At 41.2% G+C, this 14,297-nt stretch overlaps 1 protein-coding gene across 2 annotated transcripts in view; it reads left to right on the forward strand.

Moving 5' to 3' along the window:
* The window catches only part of LOC110509945 (nuclear protein AMMECR1), a 33,827-nt gene extending 27,003 nt beyond the window's left edge, over positions 1-6,824 (forward strand). The window contains exon 6 of one of the 2 annotated variants that reach the window (XR_016493260.1): positions 233-548. Coding sequence is in view for 1 of the 2 variants with exons in the window: in XM_021591173.3 (XP_021446848.1) it covers positions 233-347 (115 nt within the window). In the remaining variant the exon portion in view is untranslated. Of the gene's footprint in view, positions 1-232 lie in introns of both variants that reach the window. The other variant, XM_021591173.3, reaches the window with a different exon arrangement.
* Positions 6,825-14,297: the final 7,473 nt, after the last annotated feature.

The following is a 14,297-nucleotide window of genomic DNA, read 5'->3' on the forward strand; positions in this document are numbered from 1 at the left end:
TCAGTGTAGATGATGAAAGTGTTGCTTACTGCTGGGAATATGTGACTGGTGCATCATTACTGTAGGGGACCCTCCCAAAGCTCACCGTGGTCCTGTTTGCCACAGTACAGACAGAAATCAGTGAAGGAGTACTGCTGGATCCATAGAGCATTAGGGTGTAGAGATTCTAGTGCCACTGCCAGGTAAGTTGGGGTAACTGTTCCTTCTCTAACTTCCCTCTCCTCTTGTTTAGGTACCGTAGCGAGAAGATGACAATGAGCTATGCTGAGTACATTGCCCACCGCCAGCACCATCACTACCAGAATGGCACCGGGCACCCTCTACCCCCATACAACCATTATTCCTGACAGCGAGCCGCATGACCAATCACTGAACCTCTCTGCGGACCTTTTCCCAGGAGAGCCCGCCCCCTCCTGGTCTAGTTATCTCTACTACTGTACCATTTTATGATGATAGTTTCCGTTGCCATGCTGACGCTCTCCCAGACGTTGACGTGGCAACGGGTGGCAAAATGAGCATCAATTGATAATGACGAGAAAAAACAAAAATCTTTTATTTTTATCCTCCTATTGATTTAATTTTTGCAGCATATATATCAATATAACCCCTTTTAGTTTTTATTTTTTGTTCACAAATACTGAATTTTCCTAAATGTGTTATTTTCAAACAATCCTAATCAGGCTTTTGATTCTGTGGATGGAAGCAAGTCATATATGTGGTGAATTCGTAATGCATAAAGGTATAGGCTCATATTTTGTGTAGGGCTTAGCTACAGTGTCCCATCTATTAGGGAAATGTTTTTCTTTTCCTGTTGAATCCTTTCTTAGTAGCCAGCTTGGCATGATGTGTGTCATGTGGCAAGCCAACAGCCGTTCTGGAAGAATCAATCTTTTCTTCAATTTTGCGATTCTTCTCAAGAAATGGACTTAGGTTGGTTTGGCCTTTTGTAACCCGTTGTAGTGTTGTAGATTGTAGGGTTGTGAGGCCACGCCACTAGTATTTGCTGGTCTTTTTTATTACATTACCCCACACGTGTTTGCTTTTCTGTGTGTGGTTAGAAGTTTGTTGTGAAGTTCACATCCGACAGGAGATTGAAAGCGCTATATTCAATCATGAATAGGATCATGACAAAATATTTGGCAGAGACGTTCATTTCCGCCCCTGAGTGTTCATAGTGTTTTGTAATGAAACCTGCAAAACTTGAATTGAATTTGTACAGCTCCAGCTCAGATATTTTCACCCGCTCTTCTTTCCAACTTGAGAAACGTATGGAGGAAGCCATTTTAGCTGCGTCAAAAGAGGTTGTCTCTGTCCCTTGTCTCTGTGAAGCAGGGCTGGAGGTTGTGATAGGGTTGGAGAGTTGACTGCAGGGCTGGAGGTTGTGATAGGGTTGGAGAGTTGACTGGAGGTTGTGATAGGATTGGAGAGTTGACTGGAGGTTGTGATAGGGTTGGAGAGTTGACTGGAGGTTGTGATAGGGTTGGAGAGTTGACTGGAGGTTGTGATAGGGTTGGAGAGTTGACTGCAGGGCTGGAGGTTGTGATAGAGTTGGAGAGTTGGCTGTAGAGCTGGAGGTTGTGATAGGGTTGGAGAGTTGGCTGGAGGTTGTGATAGGGTTGGAGAGTTGACTGCAGAGCTGGAGGTTGTGATAGGGTTGGAGAGTTGACTGCAGAGCTGGAGGTTGTGTTAGGGTTGGAGAGTTGGCTGGAGGTTGTGATAGGGTTGGAGAGTTGACTGCAGGGCTGGAGGTTGTGTTAGGGTTGGAGAGTTGGCTGGAGGTTGTGATAGGGTTGGAGAGTTGACTGCAGAGCGCATTGTCCTCTCATTCATTGTTCTCTGAGAAAAATACCTTCATCCTGTTATTTCATGCTAGTTGGTTTGAGAGGAAAAAACAATGAGGGAGACTTGAGTCTAGTGACAGGGATATGCTAAAACTACTTAAAGCCATATTCTGTTTTTAATGCATGTGGTTGCTTTGTAGGCTTAAGATGTCCCCCCCCCCCCCCCCTTCTCTGTAACCTCTGTGTTTACTTCCTCTACAAGTTTACTTTATTCTGGTGGCTTTGGTCCCAAAAGTTGGGTTTCCACTCAAAGTTTGTGTTTTGGTCCTGGTTAGGAATCTGGGCCTGTGAGACATTATCTGCACTTACTCAGTTAGTAGGGGTTAGCATCAGGAGTGCATTTATTAGTCGGAGTCTGTTGCAAAAAGTTTTGCAATGAAACCTGTTTACTGTTGTAAACCGGCAAAATGGAACAAAACAGAGAGGACTACCTGAACTTGTACAATAGAAACTAATTTTGATTGATATAAGTTTTACATTTGCAACGGAATCCGAGTGATGAATACACCCCAGCGTTTGAACTCCTTTGTGCTGTTTGTTAAGAGTCCTCATCACCTCCGCTGCTTTTATACCATTTTAACTGAAGCTTGTGGCCACAATGACAAATAATGAAACTTGATGTAGGCCTAATCAATGTTTTACATCCACATTTGACATTACATGCTTGATGACTGACGGTTGCCATAGTTGTGCACTTTCATGTGCTCTCGTCAAAACGCTATGAGATCTTGTGGAGGCTTCTGGAGATGGCATCTAGCTAGTCAAAACGCTATGAGATCTTGTGGAGGCTTCTGGAGATGGCATCTAGCTAGTCAAAACGCTATGAGATCTTGTGGAGGCTTCTGGAGATAGCATCTAGCTAGTCAAAACGCTATGAGATCTTGTGGAGGCTTCTGGAGATAGCATCTAGCTAGTCAAAACGCTATGAGATCTTGTGGAGGCTTCTGGAGATAGCATCTAGCTAGTCAAAACGCTATGAGATCTTGTGGAGGCTTCTGGAGATAGCATCTAGCTAGTCAAAACGCTATGAGATCTTGTGGAGGCTTCTGGAGATAGCATCTAGCTAGTCAAAACGCTATGAGATCTTGTGGAGGCTTCTGGAGATAGCATCTAGCTAACCTTAAACCCTTGGCACTGGTCATGGTCGGTTGATTTGTTCAAATCCGTTATTTCCTCATGACATGCTGCTGTTTGTTGAGGTGCTTGCCGTATTTAGGACCAGTTGCTCCCCGTCTCTGTGCCACTAGAAACCATGCATGGGTTGTTGGTCTGTCTTGTCAGCTGTTTTGGCAGAGGAAACTGGGAAAGGGTGGTCAAGCAGTCAAACCCTACATAAAGAACCAGGGATTTCAAGCAACCAGTTAGTCCATGTCCTCTTCAAGTGTTCGTTTTTGTCAGTCACATCCGTGCCCAGTAGTTGGTATGTTTTAGCAAGTGTAGTTAATGGATTAGCTAATGATCTGTGTCGTGTACAGGTTTGAGAGGTGCTTGTACAACAACAAAAAAGAACAAACATATTTTATAAAAAATCTTTTACCAACTGACAGTAGGGTTAATCCTTTTTATTTGATTTTTATATGCAAAATGTTAAGGGCTTTGGCACTCCATCCACAGTAACCCGAAATGACCCATATTTCAGTTGTGTTGATTTAATAAATTATGGACCAGTAAAATGGTACCCTGAGTGTTCCTCTGTCCTGTACTGTCTAACACTGACCTCAACCTACAGGGCAGTGAAGGGCCTTAAAAACCTGATTCACCCATTCACCTTCAGATCGACACATTGTAGCGGGAGGCAGATGGGATCCTTTCTTCTAATCATACCTGGACATTAGAAACCCCAGCTTACTTCATTAATCTAGCCTATTGTAGAAGGGGTTTGTCCACAGACATGCTTGGTTTAGATGTTATTGTGGTAAGGGCCTATTTATCCTGTTCTCTGTGCTTCCCTGCTCAGATATTGGATGGCATTTCCTTCATATTATCCTCTTGTGGTCAGGGAAATGCTGCTCAACAACATTGACAAGACAAAGGAGGCCTACTTAAAGAGATATATTGGCCTAGTAGTTTGTCACGAAAACAGTTTTCAGAGAACTGTGGGACAAGCTTTCCCTGTTGTTGAACAATCGGGTAACCATTTTCTGGTCCATTCAATACAGCACAACCTGAATATTTTTCTGCTGCAAAATCAAGTCCACCATTCTCTTTTACATACTTACCGATATATGTACACACAAATGCAGTCCATTCTGTTGCATGTGTGTGTATAAAACATACAGTATGGTTTAATCCCTGACATCGAAGGCTTAGAGACTTGTATAAATCATCATAAATAAATAAAATGGTGCTATTGGACCTCATGTTGGGGCGGTCGCAGGTTTCGTGACTGGTCATGCGAACTCATCGATCATATCCAACTTATTATCCTTGATATATGCAGATCTGTTCAACAGGTGTTTTTTTCCTACCAGTGTAAGTCAACACCCTGCAGGTTTGAAAGGACAAGAAGTCACTACTAATCCCCCTCCCCCCAACTCCCTGCCTCATGGCCTGGGGGTTAAAGGTATAGTCTGTCGTTCAGTAGATCGTGGCATCAGAAGGGGGCATTCGCTCCTGGGCTGGGACAGTAAAGAGTTGGAGTAAAAGGGGTCTATCGCCCCTCCTCTCCAGTCTCCCATCGTAAGCTCCTTTCCCTGTCCAGCCCACGATTGGATGTTCCTCTTAGAAGCACACCCATAACACTTCATGTTTTACTCTGTTAAATAGTGAGTTTTTATAGCTGTCCTGTATCATTTACTCATCCATGGAGTTGATTATCAGCTTAAAGGTCATCTGACAGAAGGTTCTCACTCAACTCTGGCTCTTACAAACCCCCTCAAAGGAAGTCGTGCTTCTCATGTAATATTGTCATTCATGTAGCCCTCTATAACAGTGGTTTCTTTAAGCTGGACATGAGTGTGGGTTTAGTTGGCAGGTTTAGTGAGCCAGATGAGTGATTGCTGATATCATCAGGTTGCTCACATAATTATTGTATTTGACTTGGACAATTTGTTGCCATTCATGAATCACTCTTCCTTATGACCGTAAGTGTATCATGTAACGTAATTTTAACATGGAAATGACTGAACGTAAAGGTTCATGAATATCAATAAATCTCAGTCAAATGTCATGTGATTTTCCTGGTGTCCTTCAAAAGATTATTCTGACTGCTAATTTGCAGTTAGTTTAAACACACCTCTGCCCATGGACGAGTGACCATTGTTCATACTGACACAACTGGGATAATGTGTAAAGACTATGTCATTTGGTTCCATTGCCCGGTTTAGCCCCTGCATTCCTTGTATGTGTACCGGTATGCATATATTTTTGTGGAATACTTAAGCTCCTATTACCTTTGTATGTTCAACCGAACCAAAGATGCCTCTGCCCCATAGAGATGTATAGAGATCATAACATGGAAGTAACCTGTTTTTGCATGGACATTTAGGGCTTCCTCCATTTTAAAATGGTCAACTGGGTGGAGATTCCTATGGGTTGGGAGTGATCGACCAATGAGCAGAGCATTGTTTTCTTCTTCAAATTAGTTTGTAATTGGCTTTAAGCTATATGACTGCCATCTAGCGGCCACAATAAATTGAACACAATTTGGTTCAAGACTCCATCACTGCATGCAAGTCACCAATGTTAGCTTTACACCTTTTTCAAACATCAAAAGAAGAAAAAAAATTGACTACTTTAAAATGGAGAAAGCCTCAATGGCACTGTGCATGCTGTCACAGACGCCATAATGTCATAGATACAACGTAGCGATTTCTATACATCTCTATGTTCTGGCCAAGTCCAAATGCTGCTCTTCAGGCCTGGCTTCCTGTCCTTCCAAAAAACACCCCTGCAAGAGACAAAATGTTATTTTGTTCCGTCTGTTTCAGATTTTTTTAATCTGTTTTTTTTGTACGATTTCTAACTTGTCTTTTGATTTCTTTAGCAACCTCTTATTCAATGAATTTCATTGATTATGTCTGAAGCCTTACCCGGCATCAAGGACAGTGAAATTACTTGGTTGCACACAGTTTTTTTTTATTTTGTTGTCGTCACTTGTATTTTCATTATTTTCATTTTTGAAACAAAAGAAAAACCCCATAGCGTGCCTCCTAGATGTATGAGTTTCTGTGTTTCTTTCCTAAAGACCAGCAGTTATACTTTATATAAAAGATGAGTTTGTCCTTATTTTTTACGCCGTTAAAGATGAAAAAAGACCTCTTTTCTTTACTCTGGACCCAGTAGCTGCACTGGTATACAATCGCACTAATAGATAAACAAAAAAAATACAAATAAAAGAATCAATAATAAATGAAATAAGAACTACAATAAACTTGTGTTTGGAACTTTTATAAGATTTACTAAAATAAAATAAATGACTGTTTTTGTACATCAAAATCTATTATTTTCCCCAAAACTATTTTGGATCTAGTTTCTAAATTATTTGAGTTGTTTTCTATGTTCTGAAAATGTGTCGCTGTGCAGAGCAACTGTCTCTGCTGTGGTGGCATGACGGGGCGCGGGGTTGCCTGGTGTAACCCCTCACACCCACCTTTTTATTTCTTCTACTTTTCATTTTTGGTTCCGTATCTTTCTCTGCTTTAGTAACTTAAATGTTGATGGAATAATATGAACTGGGGGGGGGGGGGGGGGGGGGGGGGGGACTCCTTTAGAGCTAGAGTCTCCTTCCTCTCCCATTGAATTGCTGTTAGTGTGATGAGACTTGGAAATGAGCATTTATGATAGTATGGCTCCAAAAAAATACAGAAAATGAAAAATGTTTTTAAAAAATGTGTGGGGAGGGAGAAAATCTTATATATAGATGGGTTATCAGTGGGTATGTGAGCAATGGCTGTGGATATGATCATGTAGTTTTAAACATTGTTATTACCTTTTAAATTCATTTAGCCAATAAAAATGAATAAAACCACGTGAAAAGATAAATGTGTGTGTGTGTGAGTTGTGTAATGGGTGTTTTTCCATGTTAAACGACTGATAATGTATTTGGTTGTATGCTTGGAGAGTTGGAGCCTGATTGCATGTCATACAATACACATTAGGTTATGTATATAGCTTGGATAACAAGTCCATAGTAATGGGAAGGAAATAATTTAGGTGCTACACATTGGTGGTGTTAGAGGTGTTTGCCTGGAAGGACTGGAAAAGAGCTATATAACCTACACCTGTAGTGATGCGTGGGTAAAATCGTAGGAAGCCATTTTACAACCAATGTGCTGTGATAATTACTTTGTTTGCTTTATAACCTGTTAGTTCATATAAGCCACAGTGGCAGAATAAATTAAATCACACATTTGTTTCATTGCAAAACCGGAGAGCAACATCTGTCCGATGAAGTCCACTAAACATATTTCATGTAACAAACAGTTAATGATCTACAGCATGGTCAAGCAAGGTAATGTTTCCAACATTTTCGGACTACTATTGATTTAGAACCAGTTACCGCAAGTCACAAAGAAAACAGGAGCTGCCTCAACTATTCCAGCACCATTTCAACTTCAACATTATCTAATCACCTCTACTTAGTCTAATGCAGTGACAACTAAAAGATACCAAAAACGATTTAGTAAAATTAACTTAAGCTAAATGTGATGTGGCTGAGCTCACTCAGTTTAACTCAATGCTGATTGGCTTTTAGTATATAATTTTTTGTCAAGGGAGGCCAAATGCTCACTGACATCCCATCCCATCCCGGGCAGCAATAATGTCCTACTCTTTTTGACCTGACTGCATCATCTACAGTTGAAGTGGGAAGTTAACATACACTTAGGTTGGAGTCATAACAACTCGTTCTTCAACCACTCCACAAATGTCTTGTTGACAAACTATAGTTTTGGCAAGTCGGTTAGGACATCTGCTTTGTGCATGACACAAGTCATGTTTCCAACAATTGTTTACAGATGATTTCACTTATAATTCACTGTATCACAATTCCAGTCGGTCAGAAGTTTACATACACTAAGTTGACTGTGCCTTTAAACAGCTTGGAAAATTCCAGAAAATGATGTCATGGCTTTAGAAGCTTCTGATAGGCTAATTGACATCATTTGAGTCAATTGGAGGTGTACCTTTGGATGTATTTCAAGGCCTATCTTCAAACTCAGTGCCTCTTTGCTTGACATCATGGGAAAATCAAAAGAAATCAGCCAAGACCTCAGAAAAATAATTGTAGACCTCCACAAGTCTGGTTCATCCTTGGGAGCAATTTCCAAACACCTGAAGGTACCACGTTCATCTGTACAAACATTAGTACACAAGTATAAACACCATGGGACCACGCAGCCGTCATACCGAACAGGAAGGAGACTCGTTCTGTCTCCTAGAGATGAACATACTTTGGTGCGAAAGGTGCAAATCAATCCCAGAACAACAGCAAAGGACCTTGTGAAGATGCTTGAGGAAACAAGTACAAAAGTATCTATATCCACAGTAAAACGAGTCCTATATCGACATAACTTGAAAGGTCGCTCAGCAAGGAAGAAGCCACTGCTCCAAAACCGCCATAAAAAAGCCAGACTACGGTTTGCAACTGCACATGGGGACAAAGATAGTACTTTTTGGAGAAATGTCTTCTGATCTGATTAAACAAAAATAGAACTGTTTGGCCATAATGACCATTGTTATGTTTCAAGGAATAGGGGGAGGCTTGCAAGCCGAAGAACACCATCCCAGTCGTGAAGCACGGGGGTGGCAACATCATGTTGTGGGGCTGCTTTGCTGCAGGACGGACTGGTGCACTCCACAAAATAGATGGCACCATGAGGAAGGAAAATTATGTGGATATATTGAAGCAACATCTCAAGACATCAGTCAAGAAGTTAAAGATAGGTCGCGAATGGGTCTTCCAAATGGACAATGACCCCAAGCATACTTCCAACGTTGTGGCAAAATGGCTTAAGGACAACAAAGTCAAGGTATTGGAGTGGCCATCACAAAGCCATGACCTCGGCACTATAGAACATTTGTGGGCAGAACTGAAAAAGCGTGTTCGAGCAAGGAAAAACTGAGTTTAAATGTATTTGGCTAAGGTGTATGTAAACTTCTGACTTGTAGATACACTACACATACTGAGACAGCTAGTTAATTCGCTCTGATGTTTTCTCCAGTGAGATACACTTCCTTCCATTCCCAAGAGGCTGAATGTATGAAACACAGAGAAACAAAATATACATTATTTTGTATGTATTATACATTTTAAAAATGGGGGGGCATTTATTTAGGGAAGCCTGGCATCCATGAATACACGCCACTAATCTACACTTAACAAAAATATAAACACAAGATTTTACTGAGTTACAGTTCATAAAGGAAATCAGTCAATTGAAATAAATAAATTAGGCTTTCATCTATGGATTTCACATGACTGGGAATACAGATATGTATCAGTTGGTCACTGATGCCTTAAAAAAAAGGTAGGGGCGTGGACCAGAAAACCAGTCAGTGTCTGGTGTGACCTCATGCAGCACGACATATCCTGATCATTTGATCAGGCTGTTGATTGTGGCCTGTGGAATATTGTCCCAACCCTCTTACAGTGGCTCTGTGAAGTTGCTGGTCATACACGTCAATCCAGAGCATCCCATACATGCTCAATGGGTGACATGTCTGGTGAATATGCAAGCAATGCAAGAAGTGGGACATTTTCAGCTTCCAGGAATTGTGTACAGATCCTTGTGAAACGGTAGCGTGCATCATCATGAAATATGAGGTGATGGCGGTGGATGAATGGCACGACAATGGGCCTCAGAATCTTGTCAAGGCAACTCTGTGCATTCAAATTCCCATCAATGAAACGCAATTGTGTTCATTGTCCGCAGCTTATGCCTGCCCATATCATAACCTCACCATAGGGCACTCCTCTGTTCACTACGTTGACATCAGTAAACAGCTCGCCCACATGACGCCATCTGCCCAGTACAGTTGATATCGGGATTCATCCGTGAAGAGCACACTTCTTCAGCATGCCTGTGGTCATCGAAGGTGAGCATTTACCCACTGAAGTCAGTGACAACCCTGGTGAGGACAACGAGCACACAGAGACTGTTTCTGACAGTTTGTGGAGAAATTCTTCAGTTGTGCAAACCCACAGTTTCATCAGCTGTCCAGGTGGCTGGTCTCAGACGATCCTGCAGGTGAAGAAGCCGGATGTGGAGGTCCCGGGCTGGCGTTGTTGCATGTGGTCTGCGGTCATGAGTCCGGTTGGATGTACTGCCAAATTCTCTACAACAACGTAGGAAGCGGTGGTAGAGAAATTAACATTAAATTCTCTGGTAAATGCTCTGGTGAACTTTCCTGCAGTCAGCATGCCATTTGGACACTCCCTCAAACCTTGAGACATCTGTGGCATTGTGTTGTGTCACGAAACGACACATTTTAATGGCCTTTTATTGACCCCAGCACAAGGTGCACCTGGGTAATGATCATGCCGTTTAATCAGCTTCTTGATATGCCACACCTGACAGGTGGATAGATTGTCTTGTCCAAGGAAAAATGCTCACCCACCCTGATGTAAACACATTTGTGCACCAAATGAAATAAGCTTTTTGTGCATATGGAACATTTCTGGGATCTTTTATTTCAGCTCATGAAACATGGGACCAACACTTCACATGTTGCATTTATATTTTTGTTCAGTGTATTATTAGTACCTGAGGTATTCACTGAGAAAATACAATTAAAGGGCAAAAATCACTTTTATTGTCAATAAATGCAACAGTGCACATTCACCCAGAAAAAAAACAAGTGTACAAAAGTAAACCATATCACTTTTTTTATTTACATGTGTACTTGTTAAGTAACACAAATATCCCTCATTACAAAACGGGAGCGATCCACTGATCGAAGTGAATAGGAAATGCTACTTAAAACCTCTTCAATGGGCTGTAATACTTCCCTTATAACAGGGGTTCCCAGTTACTGTCCCAACGTAGAGCTATGCAGGTCATCAATAAACAGATGCACTATGTGATCATGTATATAGAACATATATATTGGGCTACATGATATGGACTGAAATTGGGATGGCCTTTAAATAACACTCAGAATGTAGACTGAAGTGTAAAGTAAAGAACAGGCCCGGTTCACAATCTCATGTGGTAGAGAATAATCAACATCGTTTAATCTGCAACCTTGATAGTTGTGCCCCACTGAATATGGCCCATGATTTAAAAAAAATATATTTAATGAATCATCTCTGAAGGCCATCTCTTCCTCTAAGATCCCTGTATCTCTCAACAGGCACAGGACATTGTTCCTCTCACCCTTTCGACAACCGTGCTGCACCAAAATACCTACATCGAGATACTTTCCTGTCATTTCCCCTCCATAATAATCTGATAGGACAGAAAACAGTCTTTGTCTCTGAAATTTCTTTCACCTCTGCAGTGTTGTCAAATCAGTGATGGAGAAATGGGATGAAGAAGCAGGAGCCTCTTTCATATGTACCATTTGATCCAGCAAATGAGAACACGTGAGGAACAGGTTTGTCCATGTAAGTCATTGAAGAGGCTGTGAGCGAGGCGATCTGATCACAGACATCATGACAGGGAAAGCTGCTTCACAACAGTTACTCTTCAAACAATCATAAAGTGATGGTTTTTTACAATGGATTAAACATGTCACAGATAAAATGTTACAAACACAAAATGTCAACTTGACCCATATCCAGGCCAACTGGCATGGCAAACCCAAATGAAGAGTTTAAAGTGTACAATAACAATGACAGTTCAGTGACATCTAAGAGAGCACTAAAAGGTTTTACTGAACTGAACTGCAAAAGGTAACTTTAGAAATAAAAAGTATCTCGTATTCAGAAAATCGGACTAAAACAAAAACAAAGGCAAATTTAATCTGTCCAGCACCACATCAAGAACTACCAAACTCCAGAAGTATTTCCCATTGTGCGCATAGGCGCCTGAGCAATGGGGAAAATGGAGCAGCTACAACCCCACTTTCAAAATAGAGGTGCAAACATCGGTTTTAAACCCCCACTTTTTTACCAGAAAATTATCATATTTTGGATAATTTTAAATGATTAGTAATGTTTGTATTAAAATGTATATGTCCATTTGAGAAATAATCAGAAGGCCTAATATTACATGCTTACATCTGTGAAATATTCCCCAAGCTGTTTACAGGCATTTAACGCCATTCTGCATTTTTGCCATCTATTTTCCCCAACTTCAAATCAATTAAATCACATTTGTTACTTAATGAAAAAAATGGAACAAAGTAACAGTTCTGGCTGAGCCCCATATGCCAGCTTCACGGTTCTAATGTAGCCAAGTGGTGTCTGTATGCGACTATGTTCTAAATAAAAAAGCACAGGGTATTTAGATCTCCGTAAAACAGCTCTGCTTGCGGACCCGGCTCCACAAGGGGGCTTAGCCCCCTCAGTTAAAACGTGTGCCACTTCAGTTTTACGTCTCTATATAAAAACAGCAAAAAAGTTCAAATTATCGAGTGACAGGTTGGCGCAAAATCAGTATCTGCACACCTAAGAGTGTGTGTGTATATGTGTAGGGGGGCTATGGAAAGCTACTGGGCGGTTAAGTATGACTCCTTTGGGTTTGGTTTCCATAAAAAGCGTGGGGAAAATGCTGCTCATCTGTGGTAAGCTATGTGAATAATGTGATACGCCTCTGCCTTGTAATAGGCTCATTTGATTTTGATTTATAAGGGCAGGTCAAGTTCAGTTAAATCCCCACCACTACAGAGTTTAGTTAGCTTCTTAGCTAGCTGTAAAGGGTGTTAGTGTTATTAGCCTATTTTGCTCTAACCAGCTAATCTGCCACGATGGATATCAGAAACGAAACCGCCGCCAAGCCCAGCAGCGATGATGCTGCCGAGCTCCAGCTAGCTCAGCGTGAAGCGCCTACTCACTCTTCCACAAGTGCCACAAGCATAATGTCTCCACAGACCCCTCCACCTGTTCCTGATGATCTTGGAACAAAGAAGCCAGCCCAGGTTAGCAAAGAATTCTACCCCAGCTGCAGGTTTTCTGGGCCTTATTCCAAGGCGGGTATTCTAACTGGAAGCATGCTATTGATAGAATAAAAGGATTCACTAGGAACGCATAAAGCATTTGAAATGCACTGCGGAAAGAAAACAAAGTTAAGTGCTATGGGAACTGAGGTGTCAACACTTGTTAATGATAGGCAACTGGCACAAACTCCTTTTCCACTTTGACAAATGTGTTTAGTCAGCAGACGAAGCATGCTACACCCAAGGAAAGCTCAACTAATCCAACTGGCATTTGTGTGGGATCTTACAAGAAGATTTCAGGGAGAATGGAATGATTGATTACTCAGGAAGTTCCACAGAGCATCAAGGAGGCTGCAACTCTGAAAAGGTAAGAAACAATCTAGCTGGTTGTTTTTTTTATCATAATCTTGGTAGTATAGCCAGTGACATCCTTTTCAGCAACAACCTAGAGTATGAATGGCAAATATATTTGCATTGCCAAAAAGGGCTTGCTTAGTGTGTAGGGTGCTGTACATGGTGCTGATAGAGCACTCAATGGTCTCGGCCTTTGAACTTTTACATTTATTGTGATAAGCAGAATTCATTATAATTCTAATGGATGGACCCAAATGATAGCTACATATCGATACATTTCACCATAGAAATAGAACGTAGGTTTTCATGTTTTTAAAATGGAACTGAAATGGAAACGTATTTATGGTAGGCCGGCATTGCTTAATTGATTACAGGGGGAGGAACAGGGTTGGAGAGCCCTGCTGTAGGATGTGGTTATTTGCATTCTCCTTTCATTTACTGTTAATGTAACTAGCCTAGATTCTGTCATGCCTTTATCAATCCGCTTTTGTTTATAGGCCTATAGTAGACCTAACTCTGTTTTGTTCTGTTCACATTCATTTGTTCACATTCGCTGTGTCGTTTTTCTAAGCCAAACTGCTATTCAGTATTTTTGTTTGCATGATTAACTAGTCTACTACTTTCAGCATTTAGTTTGCATTATTTTGGTAAGACGGCTGTGTGTACGCCTGCATTCACATTAGGCAATTCACCTATTATAAAAAGCCTATATTGTAGCCTATATTCATTACCAAAATGGCCTTGTGTAGGGCGCTGTCCATTGTGCTGATACAGCACAGTGGAGCTGGGCTACAGATTTCACGTTAATCTGTCACTTCAAAAAGAACTCACTGGTCTGAGTCTCTGCATTTGAACTTAGTTTATTACGTTATAGCGTGATAAGAATTCAATATAATTCCAATGCAAGAACCCTTAAAAATTGTGCCCCCTCACCGAGTTCATCTGCACCCCTTAATCACTTAAAGCCTGTCCTGGTGCCGGGTCTGTGTCCTTGGCTTGGTAAGTAATTTTGACCAAATAAGCCATTTCTACCCTTTTTTAATCAAATATGTACACTGCTGA

This window comes from Oncorhynchus mykiss, chromosome 29 (genome assembly GCF_057628025.1).
Source record: "Oncorhynchus mykiss isolate SJ-2025 chromosome 29, ASM5762802v1, whole genome shotgun sequence".
Classification (NCBI taxonomy): domain Eukaryota; kingdom Metazoa; phylum Chordata; class Actinopteri; order Salmoniformes; family Salmonidae; genus Oncorhynchus; species Oncorhynchus mykiss.